Source organism: Epinephelus moara, chromosome 7 (assembly GCF_006386435.1).
Source record: "Epinephelus moara isolate mb chromosome 7, YSFRI_EMoa_1.0, whole genome shotgun sequence".
In the NCBI taxonomy this organism is placed as follows: Eukaryota; Metazoa; Chordata; class Actinopteri; order Perciformes; family Serranidae; genus Epinephelus; species Epinephelus moara.
Window position 1 is genome coordinate 7,602,069 of NC_065512.1, and position 16,059 is coordinate 7,618,127.

General features: G+C 42.7%; 2 protein-coding genes and 1 long non-coding RNA gene across 3 annotated transcripts in view; 2 read left to right on the plus strand and 1 right to left on the minus strand.

Annotated features, from left to right (window-relative positions):
• The window catches only part of rnf17 (ring finger protein 17), a 26,439-nt gene extending 24,649 nt beyond the window's left edge, over positions 1-1,790 (plus strand). Inside the window, exons 35-37 of the mRNA XM_050049656.1 lie at positions 499-685; positions 1,040-1,166; positions 1,633-1,790. Coding sequence (XP_049905613.1) covers positions 499-685; positions 1,040-1,135 — 283 coding nt within the window. The 3' untranslated portion in view covers positions 1,136-1,166; positions 1,633-1,790. The remainder of the gene's footprint in view (positions 1-498; positions 686-1,039; positions 1,167-1,632) is intronic.
• Positions 1,791-1,987: 197 nt separating this feature from the next.
• cenpj (centromere protein J) lies at positions 1,988-15,662 on the minus strand. The gene is made up of 19 exons (XM_050049177.1): positions 15,532-15,662; positions 14,648-15,039; positions 13,415-13,541; positions 13,028-13,252; positions 12,808-12,949; positions 12,175-12,280; positions 11,249-12,016; positions 10,144-10,996; positions 9,663-9,795; positions 9,063-9,228; positions 8,403-8,534; positions 7,576-7,722; positions 7,141-7,246; positions 6,079-6,284; positions 5,817-5,906; positions 5,492-5,632; positions 5,253-5,337; positions 2,840-2,960; positions 1,988-2,733 (listed from the first exon to the last, which is right to left on the minus strand). The coding sequence occupies exons 2-19, from the start codon at positions 15,008-15,010 to the stop codon at positions 2,541-2,543; spliced, it is 4,104 nt and encodes a 1,367-aa protein (XP_049905134.1). The 5' UTR covers positions 15,011-15,039; positions 15,532-15,662; the 3' UTR covers positions 1,988-2,540.
• On the plus strand, positions 8,483-13,175 carry LOC126393247 (uncharacterized). Its single transcript, XR_007570246.1, has 4 exons — positions 8,483-8,615; positions 10,174-10,362; positions 12,141-12,313; positions 13,057-13,175. It is a non-coding gene; the product is annotated as an uncharacterized LOC126393247 (long non-coding RNA).
• Positions 15,663-16,059: the final 397 nt, after the last annotated feature.

The following is a 16,059-nucleotide window of genomic DNA, read 5'->3' on the forward strand; positions in this document are numbered from 1 at the left end:
GGGGGCAAACACTTTTTCACACAGGGCCATGTAGCTTTGGATTTTTTTCTTCCTCATTAATAAAACCCTTCATTTAAAAACTGCATTTTGTGTTTACTTGTGTTATCTTTGACTAATGTTTAAATTTGTTTGATGATCTGAAANNNGGGGGCAAACACTTTTTCACACAGGGCCATGTAGCTTTGGATTTTTTTCTTCCTCATTAATAAAACCCTTCATTTAAAAACTGCATTTTGTGTTTACTTGTGTTATCTTTGACTAATGTTTAAATTTGTTTGATGATCTGAAACATTTAAGTGTGGAAAACATGCAAAAAAGTAAGAAATCAGGAAGGGGGCAAACACTTTTTCACACCACTGTATGTAAAAGTTGAGACTGGATATTGGGTGTCCCGTAAATAAACTCAAAGCTTGAGAACATGTTTGTTTCCTCCAGATACTTTAAAACCCTTTGAATGTGGCTAATCAGCAGGTGTGTTATTCTGTCACTTCCTGTCAGGCTGCGTCAGATGCCGGCTGAGCTGTTGCAGTTTCCATCGCGGGCTCTCAAGGTGAAAGTCGCCGGCTTTAAGGCTCCAAGTGTCAACAGGCAGGAAAGCGTGCTGCCCTACAGCCCCAGCTGGAGCGTGAAGGCTGTAGTGGACATGATCGACCTGTTACACAGCAACATCACGGCCTCTGTTGTGGTAAGAGACGCAGCGTGACTGTTACATAGAGCTGTCATCATGTGTCTGTTACTTTACCTGGAGTGATAGTAATTTAAAGGTACCCGTGCAGAGCCGACGCACACCTATAAATCAGCCTTGACTCACCAGTGTGCTTACTGTATATCCTTCCTCATCAAACATTATCAGAGCTGATTTTTTTTTTCTCTATATGTTTGAGACCTGTATTGTTTACATCTGTTTTCTAGCTTGCGGTCTTCTTCACTGCCTGTGCTTGTGCACTGCTGCACATTCTTTATGTATTATCACCACCTGCAGGAGAGCTCCTTTTCAGTATCTTACACCCTTCATGTGCTCTTCTTGTTGTCTGTTCAGGCTCAGGAACCAGAGCTCACGGTGCTGCTGTACAACGAGAACGATGAGCTGGTCCATCTGCCTCTGGTGATCAGCGGACTGGCTGAGCTCGAGTGAAGCAGAGCGGAGACGGACTCCCAACCCACATGTAAGTCTTCAGCTTTATTTCAAGCCTTATTTTTAACCATTGAGCTCTTGATCAGAAAATGTCAATGATTGTTTGTGTTATTGTTTGATAGCACAGTAAATATCAGTTGTTAAACAATGTCAGGTTGTGTTGTCAATGTGCTAACTAGTGTCAAGCTCTTCTAGTTGATCCTAAGGTTTCCTTTTTTAATGAGGAATACAGTCTACTGCCACCTGCTGGTGTGGAGGGTTATGTCCTCTCACGCAGGCACAGAAAGTACGTGCTAGTTTGCGGTCGGCTATAGTCTTTGTGGTGTGTTCAAGTGCAACCTTCTGGCCAAGAAACAGGCAATATGAGGCAGTGCAACAGTCGGCCTTCATCGCTGCTAGTTCTTTGATGTAGATTTGGTCTGTTTGGGCCTTTTGACATGGCATACTTTACGTCCTTTGATTTTTTTGAATACATTTCCTGTCTCATCTTTCTCCAGGTCTACTGGTGGACGTCATGTTTTGTTAACATCTTGATTTGACTTTGACGTGCTGTTCTTAGTTTTCACATGTTCTGGAGAATTTGCAGTGGTTTTTGCTTTCACAGTGACACTGTAGAGCAGGGATTTATTTTCAGTTTTGCTGTTGTGTAAGTGAGCTGTGTTGACTTGGCACTTTGATTTCTGGTTGTTTGACTCGTGTGAGACGGGTTTGTCTGTATGAAGGTGCAGATTAAAGTCTTTCAGTGTTGTCTAACCTCTCTGCAGTGTTTTCATTGTAAATAAATACTTTAGCTCATCTGGTTAAGATGTCAGGACACGCAGGGTTACAATTCAACAATTAAAGATGCGCGAAAGAAGATAAAATTTATTTTACAAAACATACAGCTAAGAAAATAAATATGTATTTCACATTTTTACAAATTAAAATTGTAAACACTTAAAAACACTTCACACACACTGAAACTGTTCAGCTTCAAACTGCTACACGGCTTGTTTCTGTACATCATTTCATTCTCCCCAAATGTAAACATTATGTGTTATTGTCGAAATATTTAGATTCATAAGACTGTGACTGAAGTTTGGTGGTTGATCATAAGCCAGAAGTATCCTGGCACAAACAAATTTGTCAAGACTAAAGAACACAAAACGTCCTTCACATCACTGAAACATTTAAGGTGTCCTGCAGACTGAGTTCCTGTTTACAAAACTGACTGAGTGCGCCTTTGAGGTAAATAAATAAAAAAGTAATAATTAAAACGGTATTTAAAAGGCTTATGACTTCTTGGACTCACTCACTGTGGACTATCAGCTGTAGCATTGCCTCAGATTTTAGCAACACACTTTGTAGTCGTACTGAAATTAGCCTGGATCCCAAAAAAAGTCTCATGTGCTTGGAAACAGTGTGTCTACGCTCTGTTGTCCACGATGACGTTGCCATCTTTGTCTTTGATTCTGAGCCGTCCGGTGGGGTAGCGGGTCTCCTGCCTGCCGTCTGTGTAAACGGTCTTCACGGTGCCGTCTGGATACTCCCTCCTCTTGTAGTCGGCCGTGTGGATCTCCTTCTGGCCAGTGTTGAAATGGATCTCCTTGGTGCCGTCCCTGAGAGAGGCAGTTAGTGTTGTGTTGTAGTGATTATGTGTACCCAACACCAGATGTACAGTTTTCACCGTAGATGTTTGGTTGAACAGTTGCTGGCTTTACTTACGGGTTGACTTGTATGATGGTCCCGTCTGTCAGCACGCTCTCCTCCCTGCCGTTAGGGAACAGGTTCTTCACTGTCTGGTCTGGGAAGGTGATTTCTTTACGGCCGTCTGGGAAATGTTTTTCTGGAGCAGAAATAAAATCTATTAATGTACAGTTTCAGTGTGATCATAACTAAGCTTCTGTCTATGATTGATGGTGGGACGCCCTAAAAACTTTGTATTTCACCAGGAGCAGTGCCTAAAGGCTGAGTTATAGTTGTGAGCATTGATACTTGTGTAGTGGTGTGTCTGGCACAAGCCTGTTTGATAACAGATTTTACTGCCTGGGGCCTGTTGCACAAAAGTAGCATTCAGACATCCAGGATAAATGACTGAGCTGGGTTCAATGAATCCAAAACAAGAATGTCCAGGCTTAATTGGTTGCACAAAGACCAAGCCAGGATGAGCAGACACGGATTCATCAAGCCAGGTGAAACCAATCCTGGATCAGTGCGCGCACACAGCTTCCTCAAATAGACCCCGCCATCGATCACAGATTCACCGATTCACCATGGCAACGAGAGCAGCGTACTTTACCCCGTCGGAGGCAGAAATCCTCATGGAGGCTTATGAAGAGGTAAAGGATCAAATCATAAAGAAAGGCAACATCGCCACAGTTATAAAACAACGAGAGAAGCGTGGCAAACTTGCAGACGGCCTGAATGCGTAAGTAGTGCACAAATACACACTAATATATATATATATATATATATATATATATATACATATATACATATATATGTACATACACACATACAATCCCCCGATTTTGTGAATAAGAAATCCTTTCACAGCATTAATGTTTAGGTGAACATTACGTTTTGATATTGTTGATCAATGAACACTGTGCATTGCTTGTGATGTGCATTGATTGGTTTAATAGTCTTCATCTTATCATTTCAAACGGTCTGCGATGCTGACTATCTGATCAGCAATGTTGTGGCAAAGTGGCCCGGCTCGGTCCATGACTCCCAAGTCTTTCGGACCTCTGGAATCTATCAGTGCCTATCACAAGGTGAGCCACACAACCTCTGTTATAACCGCTTTTTACATCATGGCTGTGTCAAGAATGTCACTCTATTTATGAGGTTGTGATGATGGGATTTTGTATTGTCAGGTGAATTCTCTGGTGTGTTGCTGGGGGACAGGGGGTATGCCTGCCAGCCTTTTCTCCTCACACCATACACAGACCCTCAGGAAGCACAGCAGGCCTATAATCATGCCCATGCCAGGACAAGGGCCAGGATCGAAATGACCTTTGGCCTCCTAAAGGCACGCTTTCACTGTCTTAACCACTTAAGGGTCAGCCCTTTAAGGGTATGTGACATCACTGTGTAACCACTTAAGGGTCAGCCCTTTAAGGGTATGTGACATCACTGTGGCCTGTGCTGTCCTCCACAATGTGGCCTGCCTGAGGAAGGAGAGGGCCCCCAGAGTGCCATCACACATGGACTGGGACAATCCTGCCATTTTCCCTGATGACGACAGTGGTCGGCTGGTCAGAGACCAATATGTGTTAAATTATTTTAATTAACATGTATGCTTTAAGTTTAAGTTAAATATGTCCTGCATTGACAGAGGAATTTGTGTTTTTTTTATTCAATTTAAATTGATTTGGCCTCTTATGTTGTTTGTGCTGTATACTGTGTGTATACAAGCTTGCAAGGAGACTACTGCATCCATTCATTTGTCTGTTCATTTGTTGTGTATGGATTTGTCCTGCATTTATTTCAGTGTGCAGACATGCGGGGTGTATCATACACAGACCTTTGAATGTGTATTTATTCTTGTGTTGTATAATATGCTTTGATTCAGTGCTTTCTATCTTGTAGAGTCACTGTGTGACTTCAGTTTTGAAAGGAGCTCGTGGTTTACTTGCTTTGATTTATCCTTGTTCAATAAAGGAACATCATGTTACTCTTTCATGTGTATTTATATTTATATGGGATGTGTTCTTATATATAGTCTATGGGAAACTGTAAATTATCTAATGATTGCAAAATCATCTAAAATCATCATTTATCTAAAATGATTGCAATTAATGATCACAAATGTTTAAATAATGACAGTGGGTCTGGTTGAATGTGATAACAATGTGCAGTGGGCAGTGGAATAACTATTGGTTTCCGTTTGTGGTGACTGCTGACTGAGATAAGGGATGAGATTAAATAGATCCTGGAACTTAGCCTGGTCTGGAGCAGGCTAGCTCCACAGAATAAATCTCCATGGTAACTTATGTCGTAACATATCCCGCTGTCCACTATCCCGCTTTTGTGCAACCGGATCACGGATAAGTTGAGCCAGAATAACCAAGATATCCCAGCATAATCCCTTATCCTAGTTTTGTGCAATAGGCCCCAGGTCATGTGATCTCACCAGTCTGGTTGTTGGGGAAGTGCAGGACCTCCATGCCGTCAGGGTAGGTGATGTGTGTAGTCTGGGCGTCAGCGTAGAAGTATATCTGAGCACAAGAAGCAGAGCGTTACCAAGTAGATAAAGTCAGATGAGTAACATTCAACTGTGAGCGCTCAAGCTGCACAAAGAAGAATCGGCTCCTCGAACTCAGAGGATAAAAACATCACTTAAATGTGATTAACATAGTGTTAATGTCTCACCACTCTCTGGTCAGCTGTGACCTCTTTGGTGTCCCCGTTGAAAAAGGTGACTTTGACCATCAGTCCATCTGCTGAAACCTCCTTTTTGGTCCCATTGGGGAACATGATAAGGCGATCACCACTGGCCAAAACCTTCTCTATCTGGAGATCACAAACCATCAGCGGCTCATAACAACAAACAAACTAAAGTAGGACAACTTGTTCATATTAACAACAGGTGATATTTCCACAGTCTTTCATATAACTTGCTGTCTGTGGTGGCTCCCATCAAGTCACAGTTTCAGTCTGTAGATTTTATATCCTGGTGATGTACAAACTTTCTCACCTTCCCGTCAGGGTGTGTGATGACCTCCTGAACTGATTCTGTCTCTTCCGCCTCACTGCACTCTGGTTCTTTTGGTGGAGAATCTCTTCTCTACAATGAGAAGACGTCAAACAACAAAACATTAAACAGTGACTGAGTTCTGATGGACAGCAGCGTGTCCACGACCCTGAATAGGATCAGAACGTTTAAAAAATAGATGAGATGATGGATCTGTGACGGGCTGAATTCAGCACAGTCAGCAGTCTCTGAACAGGCTGTTTACCAGAGAGGAGAGAGCAGCATTGATGTCTTGTCTTGCCGGAGAGCAGTTGTGTGAGTGTTCCTGGTTTGGCGGGGTGTCTTGGCTCGTGCTGGCAGGTGGTGACCTCTCCTCTGTCCTCCTGCCAGCTGTCCTCCTGCCAGGCAGTGAGGAGGAGGAGGAGAAGGAGACTGACCCTGTTGGTCTCCTCAGGCTGCTCTTCATCACTGCTGACAATCGACACAAAACAAAAAATCTGAAAAACTAATCTTGACTATTCTCAAACATCGAGGGCTGATTTAATTCTCCAGGGAAGTATCTGGCTCTGAAGTTGCCACATGCTCCACTTTGTTAACCAGATAATTATTCACTCTGTTTGCTGTTTGGCGCTGAGCAGGTCGTAAACAGTGGGTTCATTACTACGTGCCATTAGCACCATTTCAGAAATTATCTCCGTCCATAGCAACACGCCTGAGAATTCCTAAACCATTCACGTACAGTGGGCATGTGCGTGCTGACATGAACAGCTTAGTTACAGAAAATAGTACAGAGATGGCAAAATGTAAGACCAGAGATATCTTTGCTTGGACTGACGACAAGGTTAAACTGTTAATGAAAGTAGTATAAGGCTGTCAAGACGGTAGAAAACCGATTGGGAGTCGTTACAAAGCGAATATGGTGACACATCAGAGGGGTACCGGGAGCATTATCCATCACCAGAGGAAGCCATGGCAATGAGAAAGAAGAACCCATACAAAAAGGATGCAATCACAAAAGGTTTGTAGATCTACATATCTATAATGTTTTGGCTTGACACATTGTGACTGATAAGCACAGTCAGGAAGCAAACGTGTGTGGCTGCATTATTGTTTTCAAAAGTCTCTGTTTCCACCTGTCCAGACTGAAACAACCCGGGAGTTTTTAAACGGAAACAGGGCTCTGTTTTAGAGGTTCCAAAACACGAACATAGTTTGGACATAAGGCGTAAATGTAGCCATGGTCATGAGTTTTAAAACAAAGATGTATTAGTGTGGCTGTGGCTGAAATATTCTGATTGTTTTCAGGTATAGAAATGTTTTAGTGTACCTGCAGCACCCTGACTGTTCTCCTTGGAGCTCCCTCTGGTGGCTGCAGCAGTGCTGCTCTGTGGAGGGCTGCAGCTGTTGCTTCTTCCTCTGGAGTCGAGAGGACTCTGGAAACAAACAGTGACTTCAGTGTCATGCCAAAATGAGAAAAAAGCCAGAGGGATAATAGCAGTGATGAAGAGACCTTATGTGGCTGTAACTGTCACTGTATGTATGAAGATAACAAAAAACTTTAAAGAGTGTTATGGAGCCATAATTTCTCCCACATTATCCAAGTCACACTGAGTCAGAAGATTTAATTTCAGTAAATGAAGAAATTAAATTCTGAGCAGTGCATCATATTGTTTATACGATTGAAAAATGTGATCCTAACCACAGACAGACTTATGTTAACACTGAATATAACCAATAACAAAAACAATAGAAACATGCTTACAGCGAATTTGACTCCTTTGGTCACAGATGTCACATTGCTCTCAGATATTCTGGGACCCGGGTCTTTGGTTTCTTTGTCCTTTAGTGACGCTGTAGTGACAGGGTTTTTCTTCCAGGCGCTGAGACGAAGTTTTTCCAACATACGGATCTTAAATTAAAGGAGAAAGTTTGCTTTAAAACATTTTGAATAAAGAAAAAACTGCAACTGCAACAACTAAAATATTTGAGTTAAAGAACATTTCACATCTACAGCTTTTTCCACCTCCAGATGTGGTAACTTCTAGGGCTGAAAAATGAGGCCTATGCATAAGTGCCAAAGACTGCCGTTCCTTTTACAGTCACTTAAAGCTGGCTCCAGGTGCAAATGCCCAACTTTACAGCAGTCGTTTTTGTCACCTGAAAAAAGTATTGTTCAGTGTTTAGTTGTGCTCAAAGACACTGAAAGGAGTCGAATGTTCATTTTTTGCGATAAGTAAATTTCTTTAAATGGTTCTGAAGCCTGTTTTTCAAGCAACATGCTAACCAAGCTAGCAGCTAGCACTAGGGTTATCTCCACCCTCTCGTCCAAATATAGTCACTTCTGGCTCCAAAAATTCAGGATGGCGACAGCCAAAATGCCAAACTAGACAAGTAGGCACAGCTGAAGCTCCTACATGACTCAAACTGGAGTCCACAAACCAGTGGGTGATGTTACAGTTCCTATGTCCATTCTTTTATACAGTCTATGATTTAAACCTGTTATTAACATGTTCCTCCTTACCCAGGTGCAGATACGTATGTTAATGGCAGGTGTTAATGAGGTAAAAGGGTCAGAGTTCAGGTGGTTACCTCATCCCGCAGAGAACTGTTCTCCTGACTGAGGGAGTCGATCTGTTGGCGCAGCCGGCTGTGTGTGGAGGCCCAGCGACTCTCCCTCCCCCTCAGCTCCTCCTGCAGGGAGCTCAGCTGCTGCTTCAACGCCTGGCAGGGAGGACGAGGACAGATTAAAGGGACGTTCCACCTATTCCACACTTAATATCCACGTCTTGTGCTGCTGAACAGGTCTGCGACCATTTTATTCACTGAAACATGTAAATAAATCACACAGAATAAAGTAAGTTTCTTTTACAAACGATATATTTTGAATAGGGGGGAAAAGGTTGAGTAGCATGTGAATGTGCTACATGCTTTTTTTCTGGATCTACAAACAGTTGCTCGTATTCTTCAGATCAGCTTATATGATTTTATGTGATCCGTTGCAACTAAACATTATTAAAATTCTGGTTCACGCAGATACCTGATAACCATGCTGTAATATGAACTTAATTTTGGTGTGACAAGTAAGCTCTTTTTTTTTTTTTTTTTTTAAATTACTGATTTGATTTCTCCAATCTCTTTTTTTAAACCTGCAAAATGTGCTTGTAAAGTACACAACTTACTCAATCCTGCGAAATTTAAATGATAAACATGTAAACTGCTGATACTGTCTGAGTTTTGTCGACGTGTCACCTGGATTTCCTCTCGCTCCTTCTTGTCGGGCATGGCTCTGGCGGCTGACGCATGCTTCTCAAACAGTTTGCGTTCCTTCTGCAACTTCCTGTTCTCTTCTTTCTTGTACTCCTCAAACTTGGCCAGCTCCTCTGCTTTCATCTGCTCAAACTCCAAACGCTCTTTCCTACAAAAAACAATGTAGAGTAGACATAAATATTGACTGTAACTGTCTATTTATTAATTGCTGTGATTACTATATTCTATACAATTAGGGGCTGTAAAAGTGTTGTGTTTGTTTTTTACAATTTTCTTATTTATTTAGGTGATGTACATCTTATCTTCGACATGAATTGATGTCAAATTAGTATTTAAGCAATAATTTCTAGATGATTAATCAGATAATGGTCAGCTGCGGTAGAAGGAAGGGGTGGGACTGAGTCTCTAAAACAAGTTTCAAGAACAGGCCAAAACATACAAGGTGAAAGAAATAATAAAACTCTATAAAGTAAATTAAAAACAAATATTAAAACTTCATAGAACAGGAAATCAGAAGATCTGTGGACAGGAGCCTGTGTCTCAAAAGATAATTCAAAGAGTAAACATTAAGTGAAGCATCACCTGAGATTCTCCTGATGTTTCTCGTTCTCCTGTCTGAGTTTAGCGAGGGCGGCATTCTCCTTCTTAAATCTCTCGATCTCGATCTCCAGCTCAGCCAGTCTCTCCCTCAGCAGCCGAGACTGGACCTGCTGGCCTGGAGACGACGAAACACACACAGACTGAAAATAAAACCAACTGCACACCCACTGAATGTCTAGTACGTAATAGAGGTGTCATCACACAGTGCAAAGTATCGATTTTTTTATAATGTAAATTATTATTACAAATAGTGGCCTACTGGAATGATAAGATCGATTATTTTTTCAGACGACAACATACATTTTGCTGTAGGTAAAGTAGCTGAAGTGAGATGAACAGACTTCATCAAAACAAACAACAAAATCTTATCTTATTAGATAAAACAGATGTTGACAAAGTTTTCAATTCATGTGTGAAAAGCGACAAGTTATGATGTTTAAAAGAGCACAGCTGTTTGTCTCACCTGTCTCCTCCTCTGGCTTTTTGGACTCAGGTGCAGCAGAAGCCGCAGGAGGAGGAGGGAGAGGTGCATTCTGGGTCTTTGGCTTCAGCGAGGGGAACAACCTTGTCATGAGCTGGGAGGCAGGAGGAGGAGAAGAAGAAGAAGCAGGAGGATCTGTGCCTTTATCCAGCTCCACAACTTTGCTCACTGCCACCTTCCTCAACAGAGTCCGTGCCGGTGGTGAGATCCCATTGGCTGTTGCCTTGGAAACTGGACTAACTCCTCTACTGTCACTGGCTGCGCTGACTGCAGCATCCTCCAGGTCGTTCCACGTGTCGTCGTCGTCAAACACAACTCTGCCCTGCTGCCCGTCTTTGTCTTCTATCAGAGTGGACTCGTCAGCGTGGCTGAGGACGCTGTCACTCTCCCCGTCATCGCCTCGTGTCACATCTGAGGCCGAATCCCTGCAGCTGTCCTCATCCTGATACGACCGCTTGTCGTATGGCGGGTTAGACTGCGCGGGGAAGCAAAGGGTGCTGGGAAACACAGGTGGTCTGACCGCCACTTCCTGGTCTTCAGGTTCAGAGCCCCCACTGGATGAAACATCGTAGTTCTCATGCTTGTCTTCTGTCCCACTGTCCTGCGTGTCCTTATCTTCAACGCTCACTTTGTTCTTGAGTGCATCGTCTCTCATCTTCACCACGAATGCATCTGAGGTCACAGAACTGCTTTTACATGCTAAACCACCACTGCTGTTACTGCTACTACTACTGCACCTCTGACGCGCACCTGTGGGTGGTGACTTAATGGGGGTGGAGGAGAGCCGTCGCAGGTGGAGCCCTCTGGCAGCCGTCAGATGGTCCATCTGAAGAACCTGCAGGCACAGAACAGTCTCTAAAATCAGACGGCGGTACAGTCAGCAGGTCAAACATAGAGGGACGATACCAGGAAAATAAATCCACAATCACATCTGTAACAACTTGAACAAGACATCTAAGACATTCAACAGGGATAAAGTGTCAAATGAAGCATCAGGCTACATTTGGAATGAAGGAACTCATAAATAATCTGGGAAAACGTCCCTGACATAAAACAGAGCAATCACTATTTGAGTTGAATAAAGCACCTTAATGACAAAGGAGGAGTTGGATGAGAAGGACAGCTCCTCAGCTGCTTGCTCCAGCAGCTCAAACTCTCCCAGCTCCATGCTCTCCAGCTGCCGGTCACAATCCCAGCGCTGCAGCTTCTCCTGGAACGACAGCTCAAACGAATCCTGTGGAACTCTGTCTCCACCTCCTCCTGACTCCGTTGTACCTTGTGTTGACTCCACTCTTGAGCCACAGCTTTTCTCTCTAGCTGCATCATTTCTCTCCGGCCCTCTTAACATGCCCACTTGTTTGGTTACAGGGTTTGGCTGCGTATTGGGACCTGGGTTCCTCGTGACCTGAGCCGACAGACTTAATTTCCTGTGATTATGCTCCTTTACTTGCCCCAGCTGATGTTGTTTGGTTTCAGTCTGAATAGACTCAGGTCCTTCTGTGTTCTGTCTTTGATGACTACCCAAAACCTTCATCCGTGCCGCCTTACTCTCAGCTCTGATGTCCTGAGGTGGCGAGCTGAGACCTCTCATTCGGTTTTCCTTGTTGAGAGTGGCGGTTTTACGCTGTACAGGAAGCCCCTGGACGGCATTTGTGCCACCTCTCTGGATGGCTGCGGGCTCAGAGTTGCTGCGGGACATTACTCTGGCCTGGCGTTGTGTTTTGGGGTCCTTCTTCACATCAATTTTTGGTAGAGAGGTTTTGCGATTGTTGGTAAATCTTGAGAGGCCCTCGCCACGCTTCAGAAAAGGCTTCTTGGGAGGAGGTTGTGAGGCAGCTTCAACTCCATCTTGGCTCTGTGAACGTGAGGAGAGACAATGTGAATGTTATTGGACATTTTTATAATCTCCGTGTAGCAACTGTAAAGTCTAAGATGTCAGATGAAATGTATGTCTCACTGACTGATGATTTCTTTTTTAGGGTTTGTAAGGAGACCCTTGTTATATTCTCTGACCTGCTGTTGCCGGGCAGACTTCAGCCTCTGCTCCTCCAGCCTCAGCTCCTCCTCCAACAACTCCTCAAACGTCTTCTTCTGACCCCCGATACCCGGCTTGATAGGTCTGAAAATAGAAGGACACACACAGACACACAAGGTAATATATGCATTGTAAAGCTCTCTGACGCAAATTGCAGTTTGTGATATTAGGCAGCATAAATAAAATTGAATCAAGAAAGGTTCCTGAAGAAATACACCCATACAAAACAGTAAAAATAAGAGCTACACTGCTTACTGGCTTTGAATATCTCTTCTTGTGAGTCTCGTTTTAACAATGAATTCAATATTGAAATTAAATACAATACCTGAAAAATATTGGTATTCTGTACCATTTTCGATACCTCAAGGAAAAATTTACGTTAAGGTCACAATCAAAACTTAAACATAAAGAGACTGTAACATGACAACAACCTTTCTAAACAGCAGAATGACTGTAGTAAACATTAACAATAAGAGAAAGCAAGAAAGTGCAGCTGGTACCAGTGTGTCGATACTGCAGTAAATGAGTGATTAAACTGTTTTAAATATTCAAAATACTTACATATTAAGAAATAAACATTTTTTCAACACTTATTGGAATACAGTTTTTACCTGTCATGTAAGACTTTATCTGCCTCTCTGAAGTCCTCAGTCAAAGCCACACCATTACTTGGTATCACATTATTATCGTGCTCATGAAAACGGCTCATATCGACACTCTGTTCCTCATCATCTCCTCTGGAGCTCCACGAGCCTGAAGGAAACACACATCGTTAGAATTTCATGCAGAAGTTATTTATTCTCAACATTCGTCGCTGTACACTTTTCTCACCCTCGTCTTCGTTCTCCACCACCTCACAGTTTTGACTTCTTCGTAGCCGTGCCTGTCTCCCTGCTGATGAGAGTTCTTGCTCGTGGCGAAGGCCACTGGTGGAGCCCTGGGGGACCCCAAGGCAGTTCAAGGTGGGGCTGTACATGGTCTCTCTGTGATGATTGGCTCCCTGGAGAGAGTTATCCCCCCACTCTGCTCCTGGCAGCCCTGTTGTCTCTGTGTCATCTGTAAGATACATAACAGAAAAATATACAAATAAAGAAGCTACTACTAAGTGAACGGAAGCAGGGCAAATACTTCCACATCACTGCAACCTTCTTATTTTATATTTTAAGTGAAACTAATGATCACATTTGCAGTTTTTCCAGTCATTTATCTTCATTTTACCTTCTGTGCACTGCGGGGATCCATTCACCATTCCCAGCAGCCTCTGCTGCTCCTCCTGGAGGCGAAGCAGTTCCTCCAGCTGATGTGCTTTTAGCTGCTCCTGTATGTGCTGCTGCCATTTCCTCAGCTGCACAAACACACAATATCATATGTTCTTTACATGTAGCTAACACTCTTATCGTCAGTGTCCCTCTAAATTTTTCAGACGGCTTAAAGACATTTCAACTAGATACTTGGCTTCACATTAACTCCCTGGTCATAGTGTATATTGAACCTGTGACCTCAAACTGACACTAATTCCAGCTCAGTGCTTTCAAACATGAAGTTTTTTGTGGTTGCCTGCCACAACTCTACACTGCACATACTGGTAAGTTTAAGGGACAGTTCACCCCCAATTTAAGTACAAAGGAAAAAATTCATACATGAAACTGCTCACAACAAGGTCTGTGGATTATCTGGAAAGAGACAAAGCTGTTGAGTTTTTCAAATGTTTTTGTTGTCACACCAAAACAATCTAGACTGATAAATATCACTACATATAAGGTTATTGTGGGGTGACCTATTGTTTTAACATGATAAATGTGCTGACTGACTTGCATGTACACACGTCTGTCCCTATTTAAGTCCTTCCCGACATAAATAGCCTTCGAGGAAAAATACTAATTATAGCAGGAAGAGGTAAAGAGTGTGTGTGATGGATGTGGGGGTAATTAACCAAACAGGAAGCGGTGATATAATAAGCATTTTAAGTCCACACAAAGTGCCAGAAATTAACACCATCAGTAACCGAAATGTTGTTGCAGGCCTATTTCCATTTGGTTAATATGATGAGCTGTTACAACTGTATAATCCTTGATAAGGTGTTCATTCAGCCTCAGTCGTGTCACTGAAGACCACTGTAACCAAATAACCTTCTCTCAGTATAAAAAGAACATATCACAAGATCTGTTTGGTACAGAAAATCAACAGTTAAATTGTCAAGCAGATGTCTGTGTCATCAGATTGAGTGTTAGAGGGAAGAGCTGTCAGTTTCAGATGGCATGGGCCGATGTTTAAGATTTGATTCAGGGAGAAATCTGTGTTAGAATTAAAAACATTTTTGTAGTGTTAATTTTTCACAACCAGCTTGTTCATTCTGACTATGCTATTACAGTGACAGGGAATTAATATTTGTCCCAGCCCATGCAGGAACAATATTTACTGTAGGAGACACCAGATTCTGAATGTCCTCACCTGTTCCAGCTTCATCATCAGTGGCAGATCCTGAGATGTGCTTGCCATCTCATCCAGACTGTCCAACTCTCCATCTGAATCTCCCAGAGGCACAGAAGTCAGACAGTTCACTGGCCTGTCAGTCCCAGCCTTCCTTCCATCCACATCTATGCAGCTGCTGTCTGCAGAGGCAGGCAGAGGGGCGAAATCGGAGGCAAAAGAGTCGTCTGGCTTCATGGATGGGGCTCCCATAGCAGGAACGTGCCGCAGGGAGCCAGCCAAGTCCGGGCAGGGGCTGAGGATCACCCCGGCTCTGGAGCTACTTGGCATCCACCGGGCCAAGAAGTCTGTCTGGGAGTACTGGAGCCCGGCTGACGATGACATGATGACCGCGCTGTCTCAGGCAGGGCTCGCTAATCCGGGATTTAACCGACAGATTATGGTGACAGGTTAAGTGTTAATCACACCTTGAATACACAACACGCTCATGATGCCCAGGTCCGAGAAAAGTATAAATAGTGTTACTAACCAGTTCAAGGTAACTTAGCATGAGCTATTTTGATATGTGGCGTTGTCTTGTAACGTTAGCATGTCACGACAGCAGCGGTTTTAAATGACTGTTTGGTTAGCAACGGCGAAGTAAACCACAGCACAACAAAGCGGGTGAAACATTTATAACGTGACAACATTCCTGATATGCATCTCTCAATTCAGAGATAATAGTTTGGTGGTGTTTTAAATATGTTTCAATCAATTTTCGGTGCATTTAAAAGGCTGACCCAATGATACTTGGCTATTAGCAGACTATTTACGTGACATAAAAAGTTAAAACACCGGTGTTACACCGTAGTAACGACACAGATACGTTAGCAACATTGTTAAAAGTGTTAAAACATATAAATTACCTGCAACATAGGCGAAAAGAGGTGTTACTGAAGCGGAAACCTGCGTTATAGAAACATAACAGATGAAAGTTTCGAAGCCTGCCGCCATATCAAAACAAAGCCCGCGAGAGTAAAAAAAACGACGACAAATCAGTTGTTGCATTATGGGTAGTGTAGTTCAGCTGTTTTAATAATAAAATCGTTTATTTTTTTTCTTAAGTTAGCGTTTTTATTTCGTATATATATACGACTGAACTACAACTTTTTAGAATATTAAGAATTACATTCTTGTCGAGTAACGTTTTTGAAAAGAAAAATACCTTCGAAATGCATCCGGTTTAACGGCTTTTCGTAAAGATATTTCACAATAAAAGCCATCGAGAAAATAAAAACTGGCCTTCCTTTGACTTTTCGCTTTATATGCTTAAATATTTACGTAGTCTACTCTATATTGCATATACATTGTTAAATCTTTACCTTTATGACAAACATTACGTGTTTTTATGAACCAATTTCTACCTCAACTTTTATACTGGTAAATACCCACCG